The sequence below is a fragment of the Sesamum indicum genome, linkage group LG10 (genome assembly GCF_026168435.1).
Source record: "Sesamum indicum cultivar Baizhima isolate 11 linkage group LG10, ASM2616843v1, whole genome shotgun sequence".
Taxonomy (NCBI): domain Eukaryota; kingdom Viridiplantae; phylum Streptophyta; class Magnoliopsida; order Lamiales; family Pedaliaceae; genus Sesamum; species Sesamum indicum.
This window is the reverse complement of record NC_142666.1, coordinates 15266285-15285820: the sequence shown is the minus strand read 5'-3', so window position 1 is coordinate 15285820 and position 19536 is coordinate 15266285. Positions and strand designations below refer to the sequence as shown.

At 35.7% G+C, this 19536-nt stretch overlaps 1 protein-coding gene across 2 annotated transcripts; it reads left to right on the top strand.

The window, feature by feature from the left end:
- The first annotated feature begins 329 nt into the window (after positions 1–329).
- On the top strand, positions 330–13673 carry FPA (RNA binding protein). 2 transcript variants are annotated; one of them, XM_011093333.3, is made up of 6 exons: positions 330–819; positions 3182–3427; positions 3901–4026; positions 4320–5218; positions 6109–7453; positions 13367–13673. In XM_011093333.3, the coding sequence occupies exons 1-5, from the start codon at positions 517–519 to the stop codon at positions 7433–7435; spliced, it is 2901 nt and encodes a 966-aa protein (XP_011091635.2). In that variant the 5' UTR covers positions 330–516; the 3' UTR covers positions 7436–7453; positions 13367–13673. The 2 variants fall into 2 exon arrangements, with proteins under 2 accessions (XP_011091635.2, XP_011091636.2); XM_011093334.3 differs by lacking the exon at positions 13367–13673 and adding an exon at positions 11270–11791.
- The last annotated feature ends 5863 nt before the right edge of the window (positions 13674–19536 follow it).

Sequence of the window (19536 nt, the reverse complement as noted above, 5' to 3'; positions counted from 1 at the left end):
CCAAAATTTTAATCTATTGAAAATTTGATTTAATTTTATCGAATGAACATCCCTAGGACTGCATAACGACGTTGTAATTATGCAACCAACCCTATATGTTAAAAAAAAAAATGGTATTTTAAGTTTCTTAAATATTTGGGTATAATTTCATTTTCAAAATTATTTTTTTTTCAATTTTAAAAAAAATAAGTTTACTGATAGACTTTTCAAATGAAGATTCTACCTAAATTTTCAGAATATCAAATTCTTGTATTTCTCCAACTTTTTTAATTATTTTTAATAATTTCCTGAAAAATAATACAAATCGACGGGCTACAATAAAATTGAAGGAACCAAAGATTGTGATAAGTAGACAGGCCTAGTGAACCCTGGCCGCCCCCTCAAATTTACCCTAATCGACGCCAATCGTGCCCCTCTCTCTCTCTCTCTCTCTCTCTCTCTCTTTCTCCAAATCGAAATCTCCGTCGCTCACTTTTCCTTTTTGTTTAGTGTAATTTCGAGTTAGATTTGTTTTTAATGGCACCGCCCGTTAAATCGGCGGCGAATCCAATCCTGAGTCAGGGTGGCGGCGCATATCCGCCGCGGGAGAACCCGCCATCAAATAACTTGTGGATCGGAAACCTATCGCCAGATGTAAGTAATACTGAATTGAAAGCCTTGTTTGAAAAACACGGTAAAGTCGATAGCGTCATCTCATACCCGTCCCGCAACTACGCGTTCATCTACTTCAAGGAAATTGAGGGTGCGGACTCCGCGAAACAGGGTCTCCAGGGGCACGTTCTCCGGGGAAATCCTTTAAGGATTGAGTTTGCGAAACCGGTGGGTTAACTTTTATTGATTCCTCGTGTTTCGTTGACGCTATTCCTTTCGGAATTCAGTTGATTTGTATTTCAGTTGAAGCAAGCGAGTGAGGATGCTAATCCAAACCGCACATAATTAGGGTTTTAATTAAAAACTTGTGTTTTCCTTTTTCTTTTTTGAAAACCAAACTTCTGTTTTACCTATGCATGCATCGGGAGACGTTTTGAGGGCTTGAGGATTTCATTAGAGTTAACAATTTGTTCATTATGATGGTAGAATTAAAAAGCTAGAATTGTGTTTTGAGATTGATTTTTCAAATAGGTACTTTGGAGGTAGTTATGCAAAATAGAAGTTTGGCAGCTTTGTGTTGAAAAAAGGAACAAGGTTTGGCAGCTTTTGATAGTGTCAAATGCGAGCTTAGGACAAGATACTCTTTGTTTCCAATATGGTTTCCTGGTCATAGCATTTGATTATTCTTCAAATAAAATTATGACTGGTGAAATATTATAAACATGGATGCTGAAACTCAAATCAAGTGTTGGAGTTTCTATATATTGTATATTGTACTTCATAACAATAAATTAGAACTTATCCATAACTTAGAGAAAAAGTTGTCTAGAGCCACCCATTTTCCTGATTCTGGTCTCGAACAGATATCTTACTGTACAAATATACCCGTTCTTTTTGACAACAGCCTAGGATGCTATTCAGCAATTGGAGTTCTGATTAGCTCTTTGGCATAATGGCGAGATTTATCCCACAAATATCAAAATTTCAAACTCAGGGAGAAAATATGACCATGATTTACTTCACTACACCTTATTTCAAAAAACTTGTGCCACTACTAGCTGCAAGTGTGTGGCTCCATAAATCAACTTGGTTCTTTATTTGCGGAAATTCAGAATCAACTCGTGGGTAGAAATTGTCTGTAAATTATACATCTGTAGCAATTGAGAAGATGTTTATATTCATTATGTCTTTTACGAGTTCTGGTCTTTGGTAATGAAAGATATTGTCTGCAACCTCAAACATGAATTTGGTTGTGGTTACTTTACAAGCTGGGGGAGGACAGTGGATAGTATCTTGATTGTGTCTTCTCATTCTGTAGCAGTGAAACGGGCTTTCTGGAACAACCTTGGGTATAGATCAAGAATAAGTTACAGAAGACCTATAACAAGTCTGTTTTCCTGAAACAGGACATGATGGATGAAGAAAAGAGTGATAAAGTATGACAGTTATGTGTTTTAAAAATATTAACCCCCAAAAGAATTACCTTTCTTAATACAGCTGAGATTAAACAACATGGAAATCTCTTGTTAGTTGTTCCCGTAATCTTGAAATGGCTCTTGTAAGAATTTACTTTGACAAGGTTGAACATATTGAAAAATAATCTCCAGTATGGAAGGGATGTGGTGCTTTCAAGATTCAACTTCCGAACCTTAAAGATAATGCTGTTTCATCCCTAATAAAGTTATAATATAGTATATTGCAGTTTTTGGCTCCAATAAACTTGGCATGGCCACCTCTAAGAATTTACTTTGGCAAGTTTGAATATTGTCAGCCTTGGAAGGATTGTTGCTTGTAAGATTCATTCTATACCCTATTTTCCCAAGAAGATAGAACAGATGCAATTATAAAATTGAAGAGTTCTTGTAGCTTTTTAAGATAAAGCATCTATGCCACCAATTATGCAGTTTGCACAAGCTCTAATTATTGGATAACAATAAATGACTCTGATCTGTGATGTTCACCCAAAGGTAATGATCGTCAATCATTGACCAAGCTAGACCTTTGGCTGCTAATGCGTTCGCGCTAGCTGTAAATCAACTAGCACTAAACTCTTGGTTTTTTGAACCATGTGAAGCTATTGTCAAACTTCAACTTTTGGGGTGAATATACTTTTATCATTATATTGACACAACCTATGAACCTACAAATTCTACTTCAACGTTGTGTCATTATCTTCTTTTATCAATGTTATTTTATAAATCCAGTATTTATATTAACTTATTTTGTATACACTTTTAGGTGTTATTTTATCAAGAAATATTGGAATATACAATTTATAGAAGTATCTTATATTAAATAATTTTTAAAATCTATGTAAACACATAGGGTTTGCCACAACTTACTTGTGTTAAGAACCTGTGTTACATTAAATGCATATTTACCTAGGTTCATGCTAACTGCTGAAATCTGAATACATAAATGTAGAAAGCACCTTGGCTATTCCTATAGGCATTTCTTGCCAAGTTATGCAGCCATTTGTTGGAAGTTTCTGAAAGCTGTTATATTTAAAAATGCATTGTCCATGATTTGTTGCTTTGATATCTGCAAAAGAACATGCACTCCTGAAAAGTTTAACCAATGTTGTTGGCAGGCTAAACCGTGTAAGAGTTTATGGGTGGCCGGACTTAGCCAATCTGTTTCCAAAGAGGAATTAGAGGAAAAGTTCGCCAGGTTCGGTAAAATCGAGGAGTTCAGATTTCTCAGAGACCGAAACACTGCTTATGTTGATTATGTTAAATTGGAAGATGCTACTCAGGCATTGAAAAGTATGAATGGAAAACGAATTGGTGGTTCTCAGATACGTGTGGATTTTCTTAGATCACAATCTTCCAGAAGAGTAAGTAATTTTTTTTAAAAAATCAATTCACTTATTCTCTAGTGCTCTTCAGTTCCGCAATATGAATTGCTGACATTATCCATGACAATTTTGTGTAAAGAACCATCTGATTACTGATCCATTAGCTTCTGTCTAGTTGGTTGTGCTGTAATTAGTTTGTAGTAAGAAGAGCTTTTTCTTGGTGTAGCCTTTATTAAGCTCTTTCTGACTTGTAATTGAAGTGATGAATCAGATTGGAGAAGCTTGTTAGTTGCAAATGGTCTGGGCTAGAAATTATACATGTCCTAAATGTGATATTATATCTTTGGGGTATCAATTTCTTTTGTTTGCTGTTCTCCTCTTGAAAGTGAAAAATCCTTGATCTTGCGACTTGTTACTTTGCTTCTCCATGCTTAAGGATTTTGGGGTTGAATGTTACTAGGAGGGCTTTCCTCTCTTCACTGAAAACTTTCATTATCTTCCCAATCTTACAGGAGCCAGATGCAAAGGAAGGTCAGTTTCCCAGTAGGAATATGGCCACTTCAGATTTTCGTTGGATGGGACAAGATTCATTGAACAGTTATCCTGAGCCTGGTCTTTCTGGTTCCAAAAGGAAAAGTGTAAGAACAAACTTCGATGAGTTAGTCTTATAATAATATCGTTAATGCTTTAGTCTGAATAATGGTTAATATAGTTGAGTATACAAAAACAATTTCCTCTATTCTATAGTAGCTTCCTGGCAAGAGTGCTGTGCATGGGAAGTGGATCCTTTGTCTTATAATTTGTTTTGCAAGAAGGTTGTGCAAGCAGCTATTTCATCTGCATTTAGTTATTGCATGTATTATTGCATTGTCATAATTTCTTCAATTATTTCTGACATCCAATTTACATTTCCCTCTGGTGTTGGCTGCAGCAATATCTTTCAATAGGATCACAAATGGGAGATGCGCCACCAAGTAAAGTTTTGTGGATAAGCCATCCTCCTTCTGTTATTATTGAAGAAGACATGCTTCATAATGCCATGATTTTGTTTGGGGAAATTGAGAGGATTAAGACATTTAGCGACAGGAATTATGCTTTTGTGGAATTCAGAAGCATTGAAGAAGCTAGGCGTGCCAAAGAGGGACTGCAGGGCAAGCTCTTTAATGACCCAAGAATTTCTATTGAGTATTCCAGCAGTGAATTTCCTGGAGCTAGAGGACAAGCTGGTGAATATCCATTTCAACCAGTTCAGATGGACATTCTGGGTCTTAACCGCCCAGTTATGCTGAGCAATAACACTGCACGTCCATCCCTTGGAGTTCGTGGATCTGATCTATATATGAGGCAATCATTAGGTCCCCATAGTACATTTGAACCGGCACTTCATGGTCCGGACTTAATCGACCTGGCTTCTGTTCATAAATTGCAGAACCCTAGTACGCAAACTTTGATGGGAGGACCAACTTGGAGAAGGTCATCTCCAACCCCTGTAATAGTCTCTTCACCTTCAGCAGGTTTTGGTGTGCCGAATAGATCTGCATCTGGAGCATGGGATGGTTTTGATGCTAACCAGCTTCAGAGAGAATCTAAAAGATCAAGGTTTGATAATGCTTTGCTTCCTGAAGATCAAGGAGGATTGGATGAACAATATGGGCTGCGTCCATTAAGTAGCAGTGTAGCTTCTGGTTCTCTAATAAGGGGCACAAGCGGTGGCCCTGGGCAGCGTCATTCTGAAAGTGATTGCATATGGCGCGGTCTTATTGCGAAAGGCGGGACACCTGTTTGTCGTGCTCGATGTGTTCCTATAGGAGAAGGTCTTGGTGCTGATATGTAAGTGTGACTTGTGAACTACTTTAAGTTTCTCTTGCATGAAATTTGAGTTGATATACAATCCATGGTTGTTTGAGATGCGTAATTCTTGCTTATGCTTGCATAAATATTGCAATTAGGAGAAGGTTTTAGGTAAAAAGCTGCTTTTTGTTTATGTATACTTGCCTCCTATTCTATTTGAAGTTCTTTTAGATGCCTTAATCTTTTAGCCTTTTCTGGTTCAAATTGTCCTGATGTAATAAACATTTAGTTTTTATATATTCCAATTGGTGGTCTTGTGAGTGACAACTACCTTACAAGCAGATTAAAATATGCATGGCCTAGTATATTATCAGGTTTTCGGAGATTTTATTTTTCAGTTTAATATAATGTTAGTTGTCCATTATGATTACATAGTTTGCTGTTGCGGGGCCAACAATTTACATAAGTTATGTATAGCGATTATAGATGTTCTCAAGCTATTATATGTTTCTGTGTGCTTTCTCTTGGCGTTTAGCATCTTGAGACTCACTTAAATATAGGTAATTTGGCTTTTGTTCACAGTACATATTTCCATAACCACAAACTTCTTAGTCTGTCCTTTGCTTCAACTCAGTCAATAATTCACTCTATAATATATACTAGAAGTGGAGTACTGCTTGAGAAATGACCTTCTGAAGCAGAGCTAGTGTGTCACTCTGTGCTGCCTTGAACTCTTTTGGAATTGCTTGGATTATATCTGCTAGTGGCAGATTATTGGTTACATAGTATGTCTGAGTTCGGAAGCTCTTAACATATGTTTTAACAATATCAGTATCTGAAATATTGATTTCATTCATTCATTTATTTATTTATTCTTTGATTATTTATGTTAGCCTCTTAATCTATTCACCATATTTCTTCTGTGGCAGCCCTGATGTGGTTAATTGCTCAGCACGAACTGGATTGGACTTGCTGAGCAAACATTATGATGATGCTATTGGGTTTGATATAGTTTTCTTCTTACCGGATAGTGAGGATGATTTCGCTTCATATACGGAGTTCTTGCGGTACCTGGGTTCAAAAGATAGGGCTGGTGTTGCCAAGTTTGATGATGGCACCACCTTATTTTTGGTGCCTCCATCTGACTTCCTCACTAGAGTTCTTAAAGTTTCTGGACCGGAACGTCTATATGGAGTAGTTCTGAAGTTTCCTCAAGCAGTGCCTACTAGCACAACCATGATTCCTCGGCCAATGCATTCCCATGCAGATCCTCACAAAATGACCTCTTTGCATGCAGGATATAGTGCTAGTCCTCCAGAAGAGAGGGTTTTGCCTTTGGACAATTCTAGGGTTTTGCCTGAGGATCCAAAATTGCCTCCAAAAGCTTCTTTTCCTGTGACCAGCTCTCTCCCTGCACACTCTATACCACCAACCACAGTAGCATCCCAAGCTAGTTTAGCTTTGACACCTGAACTGATTGCTACTCTAACTGCTTTGCTACCTGCTAACAATGGTTCTTCTGGTTCACAAACTGCATCATTGCCTCAGACGCCCTCTATGCTGGGTGCAAGATCAAATGTTGCTGCTGGGCCTGACACTAATGCAGCCCTCTGGAAGCATGAGCTTCAGGCCCTAGATCACAATGGTCAGCTTGTCCAACAGCTGGGTAGCCAGATCAATTCCCAATTGCAACATCTTCAAGTGGCTCAGTCTGCTCCTACAGCTTCAAACTCTACTGGCTATTACCCTCAGATGTTGAATTCATACGGCCAAATGCATGATCGCCCAATGAATTTGACACCTCAAGGTGCCACTTCATCCAAACCATTGGCTCCTTCGATTCCTCTACAAAGTGGATCAGTTTCAGTGGCACCAGAGATGAACCAGCATTATCAACCAGGGAGTTCTCAGGATGTTTTGAGGGGCCAGGGGATGGATAATGGACCAGATGCTCTAAGGTTCTATAATTCATCTAATGTCCAGCCACCGGTATATCCTGTTGCATTATCCAATCAAGTTCAACTTAATGGTGTTTCCCCGCCACAGCCCTACATGCCGCAACCTTCTCAAGTGGATGTCACGCATCAAAGTCAGCCGCCACAGACTGCACCATTTGGGGGGTCACAAGAAAGTGCTGAAACTGAGGCAGATAAAAATGAACGTTACAAGACAACGCTGTTATTTGCTGCCAATCTTCTCTCTCGAATTCACCAGCCATCGGGTAATCAACCTGGACAGGGTGCAGGGGGTCATTGAAAATATATCCTCAATCAGGTAATATACTCTCTACATAGATGCCTTTTTCTTCATTTTGGGCTTAAGTGTTGAAGTGTTTTATTATTGCTTGAACCATGTTCATGCCAGTTTTGTTGCTTTATCTTCACATGCTGCCTCTTACTTTCTGATATTAAATAGTCTCATAGACGGAGAGGATGAGAGAAGTTAATTGTTGCAATCTTGAAGGTCCTAAAAAGTTTTTTGAAACACGCAACTGCTGTAAAGTTAAGTAAGGGTTCTTCAGACAGAAGTTGGTTCCTAGAACTCTGAGGTATAGGTTTGCCATCAATCAAGTGTTGGCTTCATCTGGCATGTTCTGATAATTTTGCAAGTATTTTGTGATATGAAAGATCGCCTACTTTTGTGAATAGCCTGTTGGAGCTATCTGTTAACGTTGAAGACAGACATACTAAAAGAACTAACCTTAGGCATTCAAGTCTAGTTCTGCGTCACTAGTTGTATCAATAATGAAAAGTTATCCCCCTCCTGGCAATCTGTATTAGCAGCATCGACACTTGAGACTGGCCGGTTATATACCTTTAGTAATTGTTTCAGGTGAGATTTTATTTTAGTGGTTGAACCCTGAAATTCAGGGTGTGGTCTTTAAGAATGATGAGTTTGGCTTTTTAGTTGTTTTGGTTTTTCTTGCGCTCATGGTATTGGATAGCCAGTCACAGTGCCTCCTGGATTTTTTTTGTGGTGGTTGTGTTCTTAAGATGTCATTCTTCATTTGAAGTTGTAGGGTGAGAATAGAAATAACTAGAATAGAGTACTTAGGATATGAGGGAGTTGCTTTTCTTATACGATCTTTAGGAGAGAGATGAAGTATAAAATTGTGTTATGTGGCCAGTTGGTAAACTGAGGTAAGCGTGGTACTTACTCATGTTCTCTCGAGCATGAAAAATATTTGAATTTGCAAGAATTTAATGTTTGATTAAGATCTAAACTCCATCCAAATATCTTGCCTATGCAACAAATGATTTCGTTGGGCTGGTTAATCTCATTCCACTTGAAAGTTGAGTTTCTGCTGGGATGATAAAAATATAAAAGGGATTTCTGGTAAATCTCAGTGATGGTTAAACAAAGAAGATTAATGTAACTATGTCGAGAGAGTTAAGACATGCAAGTTATTATAAATTACTGATGAATCCAAATGGATAGATACTAATTAGAGTAGATTTAAATGTGATGGATGAAAGTGGTGCCTTGTAATCTATTCTATATTCTAATTCTTGAATTAGTAATTAAGATGGATGATAATCTAGTGATGGAGGGAAAGTCTCCAACAACAGATTCTTCCATGAAAACGGTTAGGTTACACCAGCTTAAGTAAGGGCTTAAAGTATATGCTCCCTTGTTCTGCGTCCAATACCATCAACCTTGTAAGTTGTAACATTGTGTAGGCTGTTATCGATCCAATATTCTCACCCTTTTAGCTTCGTGTAGGCTGTTTCATATTATGAAATTACTAGGAAAGGATAGTTCAAAGTCGTGGTGTCCATGATGATATTGGCATGTTCCACATTGGTCACAGTGTATCGGTTATTATCACACCATGCAAAACAAATGAATTACACGATGCTGAAAAGTTCTATAAGGACAATGAATTTATAAAATAAAATGCAAATAATATAGCTTACTATTCATCAGTATTTATTAAGAACTTCTAGAATAGAAGTAAATACAATATTTCTAAGTCGAATTTGTACTAGAAAATTCTTTATTAGCAGTAGAAATAAGAAAATAAATTTTTCATACAATAAGATATTGAGTAAATCATATTAAAAAGAGTGTCCAAAAAACCTGTAAATTTCATTAACACATAACATTTACGATGTTATCTCATATTATTGTTGATGACATCTGGTATGACCAATAATATAATGGTATCAAGGATATACATCAATATTACCCAATATTGTTGGGAATTCGGAGAATATTAGGTACTTCAAGATGTTATCAGATTGGCCTATTGACGGATATTATTGGATGTCAACCAATGGTTTGAACCATGAGGATAGTGTCTCTGAGTGAGGGAATGTAAAAGGAAAATTAATATTTACTGCTCCATATGGCTGTTTTAAACAATGCAGAAATCTGGAAACAATTGCTGTGGTGGACAGGTAGCTCTTCCCTGAAAATTTCCAAAGAAAAATAAGTTGTATGAAGAATTGAGACATAATACGTGAATGGGTTGTTTTTTTGGGAAAAATATAATGATAACTATTGATGTGACATGCTATTTAGAATTGAGGTACGTGTTAGAGATGGTTTTTGATACTCTGGGGGATGATGCGTTTTAGGATTAGGGTTGCTGGTAAATTGGTGACAAATACATTTTAAGAAAATATCAGGATATGCCAAACAAATATGGCTTTCTGAAATTTTATCTCTTAAAAACCATTTTCTAGGAGACCATCCAATTGCAGCCTATCTAAAAGGTCAAGATTTTATATCATACCTGGGGTCATAGTTTATCTTTTATGCATTAGTACTGGGGCAATGCAGATTTTTATGTCAACTATTTCCTTGGGTAGTTCCTTGAACTCTTTGCACACTTCTTTGGAGAAATAACACTGTTTTTCTATCGATGTCGTGTGCATGTTTTCATTTTCCATACAACGATGGCCATCTCATGTGTCGGGCTGATAATGCTGCTGGGAGGATGTTAGGCACTAGTAATAATATATATGAGGAGATGTGGATTTAATTGATGTTCTGAAACATAGATCCTGTCCTGAGCTCTGTTTTGGGTGTAACTTAGAGAATTTCCCTGTTGGTTGCTGAGATTGAGGGCTATGAGTGGGTTCCCTAAATACTGGGTTGTTTCTTCTCGAGCAAGTATTACTGTGCTTCCAAGCAATTGTTGCTGGAAGCTCTTGGTAATATGATAAAGAAGCATGTTATATGTTGGAAGAATCTCATGTAGAGTTTTTAAGCTGTTGAGCATTTCTGACTACTGCATTCAAGGTATGGAGCCATGTTACAGTATGTTTTGGGGCATCTAATAGGTATTTGTTAGTGAGAATGTCGCTTTATATTGTTAGTCAATGATGAGGTGAAGTAGGATTGGGTTTAGTATAGGTTCTCTACTCAATTTTTCCTAATTTATATTTGGTATTTATATTCTACTCGTCTCTTTTTCTATTTTGTTATGACTTTTCCTGTTCTTTCTGCTTTTCTGAAGATACTTGCATTTATTCATCATCATAGCATTGTACTGCTCACCATTCACATATTCATATTGAACTATTAAGGAATATGGTTGAGGTGATTATGATATCTGTTCATTATATGTGCTCTTAGATCTCTCATTTTATAGGAAATGGTCCACGAGATATCGTTTATATTATGCGAGTTATATCTTCCCACCCCTGTCTCCTTTTCTTTTTCTTGCTGCAACTATTGCTGTTAGTTAATAGCTAGTGGTACTAGGAGAGTTTTTGTTACCCTCTTCAGTTTGTAACTTAAATTTGTAACTATATCTTCCCTAAAGCTGACCAAGATTTCTCTTATATAGTGTCTCCTTGAATTCATCCCAAGGAAAATTTGAATTGTTTAAACATTACCCAGATAAAAATTATTGAAATTATGTTGACATACATTAGCAATTCGCCTACTATATTGGTAACTTTTAACATCAATGAATTGGTTATATGAGACCACGATATAGGTTAGCCCTCTGCAGTTAGTGGTCATGGAACTGAACAAGGGCCAAAGAGAAGCGCCCATCTGTTACAAATGAACAAGAGAATAAGAAGAGGGATGCATCGGAAATGTTTAAATCTAATACTTTGCTATTTCCTCCGATAGGATACAAATTCTGGTAGTCAAGCCTGCAATTAAGCACTATTATGCTGATTTAAGTCGTGTGAGTTCACATCTGAAAGCAGTCGTCATCTTGAGCGAACAGACGTAACGGAACAAAAGTATATTTCTTTTTCCTCCAGTACCAACTTGAGACGCTACAAACCGACCATCACTTATCAAAACGAATCCAGGTCTATGCAATGTACGAGTCCCTAAGGTTGAAGCATTCATAAACAGCGTTTCCATGCCCTTCCCTTTGATGGAAATCCAATTTTCAAACCAATCAATTTTATCTGCACCTAGGCGCGCTATTGTTGTATATGTCACGAATGATTAAACCTTTTTGTGGTTATGCTACTCTGGGACCTTCTACCCTCCACATTGAAAGTAATGGGCAATACAATATTCATTATTAGGCAATCTGCAATCTTGTGAAGCAGACTATTGTGAAGGTTTCTTCTGGATTGGAGGAAATTGAAAATCAGAATAATCTTATGTTGATATGTAAAAACTCATTTCTGGGTTTAGATGGTTACTCAACCGCATTCTACAGGTAACAAGCTTACAGCCATATTAAGATGAACTTGAATATGGAACTGTCAACCAACACACTTTTGTCCTATACTTGTGTGGTTCTCCTTCTAAAATCTTGTTTGAGCCTGATAACTATACTTTTAAGAATCAACTTCATTTATACAATCAAAAATGCTAATTTTGTAGTTTGATATACTGTCTTTCAAACTAGAACGCGAATCCCATTTGTGTGCAGTAATATGTCACTATCCGTCTGTCGATGTGGGCTTGTATCAATGAAAAATACCAGAGTCCCATGTGCGAATGGTGCAAATGATCAAGTAACGTTAATGCGTGAGATAGCATAAGTATGTTGAACACCTTTCATCAACATGATCTCTCCCGATCACCTTCCATCTCTACCTTAAGCAACTAGCAATTTTCTTAACTGAAGTGATAGTGAGATAATCCATTCCTTGACCATTCATATTGAAGTATGCTGCTCTCTGTACTCAATACTACCTCCAGGATTATAGGAAGTAGATTGTGATGCTATGTCGTAACAGTTAAAATTTCTGCTGACATTATTGCAACCTGCACTGAAGCATGATTTCCCGATATGTCTTTAGGCTCATGATGTCTACTCTCAATTCAATCTCTGCAATGCACGTCTGGTTTCCTGTTTCTTGTTCATAAATTCGGTATCCAGCACGATTCAATTAGTATATGCTCAAAATATACAAGCCTGCTTAGGATCTGGATGGCTCATCCGAGTTTCTCATGTCATAGCAGCTGTTATATTAGAAGCTTGGTTTCTATGTCTTTTCTGGAAGAGAAGCAAAAACCCATCTCAACCACGTCCTAATTTTCAACTGCTTTTTTCCGTTTCATAATTCAACCTGCCACATGGCTTCATTGAGTCAACTCGGGGGGCTTTAGTTTAGACAAGCTGTGGGGTCCCTGCACATAGCAGATGCTCTATCTGCTCCTAATTCTGTTCTTATTTTATTTACTTTTTTTAACAACAAAATTTGGAGTTGGATTTTTCCTCTTTTAAAATCAAGAAAGCAAGCGGAAGGTAAGAGTAAAAGCATCTATTACAAAACCGAGTCAATGATTCAAGCTACGTGGTTAATCTGATATGTCACTCTTTTCAATAGTCAACAATACTAGAAAAAAACCATTTTCACTAACCTTTCGTGCAAGTGTTTCCATGTGAGCTTTAAGTAATTGCTGGGTTTGTTCGGGCAATTGTTTAGCATGTTTCTGGTGTTTGCTTCTCACATCGCACAATTTGGATCTTTTGGCTTCATCTAATAATTCCATAATTAATTGCTAGTGTTGTAAAAGGGCGGAATTCAACTCATCACCACTCAAAACTAACCCATATTTTCTTTCCAATTTCCGTCACAAACTGAGTATGGGAAGCAGTAACATGGAAATTCCCTCATTCTCTTTGACAAAAACATAATAATTTCGCATGGGGCCTTTTCTTAATAAAGCACAATGGTTCGATTCTCAGTGGAATGCTTTATTCTCATCCAAGGACGTGTGCAAGCATCTAAATTTGGGGTTCTTAATGTGTAGGGATGAGGAGAAGTGTTCGAAAAGCAAGCAAGCAAGCAAGCAAGCAGCCACTCTCTCTTGCAACCATGATTTATCCCATCGATGTCTTGCCAAAGATGATTCTTCAGTCTCTTAGTCTTTTCTTTCTTTTTCTTCTTTCCTTTTATCGTTTTTGGTTTCTTTATTTGTTTCTTCCTCCTCTCTTTCAAGTACTCTGTTTTATCGTTGGGGTTGATAACCAACAACTTAGTATTGTAGTATAAACTGCAAATATGGGAAGACCAGTGTTTGTAGCCCCTTCTCTCTTTTATATTGTGCGTTGGCTTCATGTTTGATTGCACTAATTTGATTGATACCTCTTCTTGGCCTTTTTAGTATCATAATCCAGCTAAATTAAATGTGCGGTTTATTGCTTAAAATCCCTGTAGAAAATACTTGTATGAGTTAATGATAATGTGCTAAAATTTTCAATGAATTTCTTTAATTGTTATGTCATATTTATTTGGGTAAAATGCAAAAATAAAAACAGCCCATGTGACAAGAAATAGGCATTCGCTCGTATTTCTTAAAATGTTGCATACTCGCCCTTGTCTGTTAAATTACATTAATCATCGTTAACTTTTGAGTAATTGGATCGTTATGACCTCATTTTTTATAATCATTCGATTTGTGTTGGATAACCTTTCACCGTTGGACGTGATCAACTATTTATAATCATTACATTTTAAATTTTAGGAATCAAAGGTTCAGATTGTAAGCTTTTCAAATTTAAATATTATGTTTAAAATAATATAGAATAAATAATTACAATCGCCGGATCATAAATTCTTTAAGATCTAAGGTCCATATTGAAAATTTTGATTTATATTTTTGTACTATATAAATTTATAAATTATATATTCAAACCATTATACATAAAATAAATAATAGTAAATATATAAATATGATATATATATATATATAGGTACAGGCAATGGCAATTGTTGCTGTTGCATCCTGGACGACGACAACGACTGTCAGCCAACGTGTTCAGGGTGATATAGAGTAGTCGCCCAGAGAAGAAGAAGCGTTGCGCCCTTATTCGGGCGACAACAACGTTGGCCAAGATCTCTGGTTGATGCCCAAAGAAGGGAGAAGACCACCTCCTCATCACCCACGGATCTGGGCAACGACAGGGGAAGGGCGACCCTTGGCCTTCTTTGTTGTCGCCCAAAATACTGGGTGTGCCTATATATATATATATATTATATTATAATGATAAAATTTATTTAGAATTTTTATTTATAAATAAATTTATTTACTAATCTACTAAAATAATAGTGTATTACAATATTTATGAAATGAAATAATAATATTAATTAATAATTCACAATTACTATAAACAAATAGTAATGAAATTTATTTTGTTTTTAAAAATTTATAATAGAAGTTCTGCCTGTGTTATTTATATCACAACAAGGCCAATTTGGACATTTTTGCCTGCCAAAAGTGGGTGAAATAAAAACAGATTTCACACTTGCAGATTGGCGAGTGATGTCTGTTAAAATTGATGGAATGAGATTATATCACCGGGGGGTTTTAACCCTTTTTTTTTTTTTTTAATATATATAGGAGTTTTTACAACTTAACAAAAATATAGGGGGAAGTTTTGCATTTTACCCCTTTATTTTTATCAAATAGTTTAGATCAAGACTGGAACTATGAAAACTGAGAGATCTATCAATTACCAGTAAATATTGGTTTTTCTTTTAATTTTTTAATGATAGAAGGGTCCAAATTTTAGAAAATTTAACTATTATATATGTATGCCTTTACACATACACATGTTTTATCATACACATAAAACAATATAAGATAAGTGAATATTATATATTTTTGTTGCCTATCTTTGTTGCCTCAACAAATATGTTTGTTTCCTTGCCTATCTTTGTTGGAACGTCGCAGTTAAATGCCCGGGGCTGTCTTGAATGACCCTGTCGGGTTTATCCCCAAACACGAGCCATTTGAATTCGATTTCCACGAGTTGCCCGGAGGCCGTTGCCATCTAACTAGAATCGGACGCTCTAGCGTTGGTCTTGCCACTTTAAAACCAAGATATCTTCGCATTATGAATGCATGTTTTCTTGATTGGATAATTATGAAGATATGCTCGTAGTCAAATCAATTAAGCAAACAATCTCGCAAACATCAAGTTACGAGATGATAATAAAGACACATATGACCATTTAATCGATGCATCAATTGAAATCATAAAAATGTCTTAATGGTCCAAATGGTGGGTTCTACAAAGATCACATTGCCTATGTTCTAAAAATTTAAGAGATTCATTCTTTATGTTTGTTAATGATGATCGAATATTCGACTTTGCTTGAGAACTAGCAATACGTGAGAATCATTAGGTTGAAGAATTTGTTGGCTTTTCAATATATGTCCATATGAATTCTCATTATTTTTTATATCATAATTGATACGGGATAGTCTAATCGGACATGCCAAATAACAAATTGGTTATAATTTCTAAACTTTTGTTTATTGGTAGAGTGTTTCAGTTGAACTATTAATAGTCTAGTATATGAGTAGTACAAACCAAAAGAAAATGCATGTAATTTTTTTAATATGTATTTCTTCGCTGATATCACACTTATGATATAAAAATACTTAATATGCGCTTCATTAGTTGTTTCAATATGACATCTTTTCGACATATATCTTTAAAGTTTATAAAGTTTCTTTCAAACTCGGTAGAGTATAATGCATCATCGATATAAGATTTTGTTCCACTATTTAACAAAACGTTTACTCTTTTGGAGCCTTCAATTTACTTTGTATTACAAGATACAATATTAATTGATGTGCATAAAAATAGACTGATCCAAAAAGGCCTAAATGACCCAAAAAAAAAAAAAAGAAAAAAATGCAAGGCTCATGATGCCTTCCAGGGGGACCAATTCGAGAGAAGGCCCAGGAGAACAGACAAACATCCCCCAGAAAATAGAAGTCCAGTCGGTCCAAATTTAAGAGGACCTTGATTTAAGAAGGCCTCTCAGACCCACAAAGAGGCTTAAGGACTTGAATCCCCTAGCCAAACTCAAAGCTTCTTCACATGGAGCCCACGGGGAATCTAGGTGGCGGCCACGCAAGACCTCTAGAGGTCCCCCTCACCGATCGGATAAGGACCACCAACCCCTTTAGGGACACGCGACGCTCATAGAGAGAAGTATTATAAACCCTAAAAAGATTGGATTGCAGTTAAGAGAAGTCTCCTCAACCATCTAATTGAAAATTCGAGAAGGCAATATCCTTATACCCCATCAGATACCCAAATAGTCCCCCGAACTTTGGGGGGGGGGGGGAGATCCTCTGGCTACCCCTCAAATTCGAGGGGGATCAGCCAACCGTTGAGGACTCTACACCAAATTTGCGGGGGATTCAATATACTCCACCAAATTCATTACATTTCCAACAACCTTGTGGGTTACTTATAACTAGAGAGCTCCCCCAGCAGGAGAAATACGTTCACATGTTCACACGATTAGAAGTACGAGCTCACACACGTTCATATATTATACACTTTGAGTATACCTACTATAATTTTTTTTCGTTTGATACCATGTTAGCTTAAATGAGCATTATAATTTCGTACTTGGAGCTTTGATTTCGCATCAATTTCTCTATTGAACACGAAATCAAGCAACAACACTCTTCTTCACTCATTTAACTATTTTTAATTTCTAGCATTTATTCCACCACTTTCCACTCCAAGTGGGCCGAGCACGGCATTTTTTTGCACGCATAATTTATTCCATACGTGAGTGTTTTGCACGCATTACTAACATTGGCGTATTGCATTACTAAATAAGAAAGGTTCTTTTTGTCTTTAACTTTTTTTTTTTTTTATTTTTATAAAATCCGATAACTATATAATTACATTAATATTCAATAAAATTGAACAACTAAGCAAAATATTAATATATCATTATGATTAAATATAATGAAATAAATTATAATAAACTCACATAAAGGAGACAAACACCCACACACTGATGGGACTTGAATTCATGACCTCAAACTAATTCATGGGACCTCAATCTGAACCACTGAACTAATACGCCATTGGTGTCTTTGACTATTTTGTGAAATTGTTGCAATATCAACAAGACACATATCTTCATTATTGTACCAACTAAGTGAAAACTCATTGATTAAAATACGAAAATATATAAAATCAATATCAAAAGATATTACTAATGAGATATAATTCATGCAGAAAATCTTTGTTATCATAGAAAAAAACGCACATGATATTAGGGAATAAGAATAGGAAAATTTATTTTTTATCCCTCCCATTACCAATCTAGTGATAATACTTTCATTTGGATTAGCAAACAATCAGCAACACCAAGATGGATCATATCCGTATAACTATGATCAGAATCACCTTTTTTTATCAATAATATTTATTTTAATCTTTCCTCTTTATTTTCCAGAGATTCTAGTCGACAAAATGTTTTAGCGTACAACAAATATGAGTCATTACCTTTGCCACCACAACGGGAGCATGGATTCTTTCCTCACCAATTTTTCGAATGTGGAGAAATAATGTGTTTTTAGAATTATCACCACTATGATATCCACATCAAAGGCCACGGCCACGACCACAAACGTGATCATAATTGTAGCGGTTACATGTTGCAACATTCACTTCATGGAATAGAGCAAAACTAGTCGGTTGAAACTTATGATTTTTATCAAAAGATCATTATTTTGTTCAGCCATAAAGAGACAATCAAATCAACTTAGAGTATTTCTTGAAACAATTTTCATGATATTGTTGTTGCATGAGCACATTGGATGTATTAGGTAGATAACATATCCTCATTTATGAGTTTTCTCCTCACAATTTCAATTGAGAGCTCTGATTCTGAGCACTGCAGAGTTATATATACTCGTTTTACAATTGCAGATGCATCTACTCATAAAAAGAGTTTGTGGTCAATCTTTCTTTCAAATGATTCCAAAGAATGAGTGAGTGATGGTGGAATATAAGAACTGATGTAAATTGGTAAAAAGCATTAACTTGTGAGGGTAAAAGAGTAATTTAACATATATGAGATACACATTAAACAAATGCAACCCACCACACCATATAATTTCCAACACTACTATAAATACCAAAAATATTAATTTTTTAGAGGGACACTATTCATTGATTGAGACTCATTTTTCTTGAAAACAGTGCCTCTTTCAGAAATCGCAATTCACCTGGTGTGCAATTGTGTCGAGGTAAAATTTCTGATTTATTTCTTAGTAAAAAAACGTCAACCATATCAAGAACTTTGACCTTATCTTAATTAGATGTAACATTTGATTGTCTCTCTAAGATCATTTTCATCGAAATGAATTTCAATATTTAATACCCAAGAGAAAACGAATTCTTTCCTATAATGTTAAGAGCCACAAAATCAAATTTTACAAGGGGTTCGACATAACAGTGCTATCATAAAAAATAATAAGACATATTAGATAACTACTGATATTATGTAAATTAATATATTAGAAATTGGCATAATAAGATGATAGTTAAGACATGCGTATAATACATCAAAATTACTAAGGTGAATTACAACCACCGCTCTTGAGACTTAATATAAATAGATCATCGTTGTCTGAAAATTGCAAATACTCCCCTGATTCTGATGTCCATCTAACAACAAGCCCATTCTGTTAATCTGCTTATATTTTCAGATGTTTTTTTGTGGTGAACTGATCAAAATGCCCTTTTGAATTATGAATTATAATTTTATATATTTTTTAAAATTTTAATAGTTACTATGTCATATGGATAATATATTTACACATCATTTTTTTAATCAACGAAGGGGTATTCTAGGGGTGCTCACGATGCACTTTCGATTTTTTTAAAGCTATTTCAAATCAAATTGCCATTAGCGATTTTATAAAATAATTTTTCAAATTGCCACTTTTTAGTGCAATTTCGGATAGTTTGGCGGTTTTAATACTTATAATAAAAATAAAATGCTGAAATTAACAATAATAGGAAATGAAACAATTATTTGTATTAAGCAAGTAAGAAAAACTAACATTCTGTACAATAGACGTCCAACACTCTCTACAACTTTAAGGAGATTAAAATGTAAGAACATATATAGGGAAAGAGAGAAGAGCGAAAG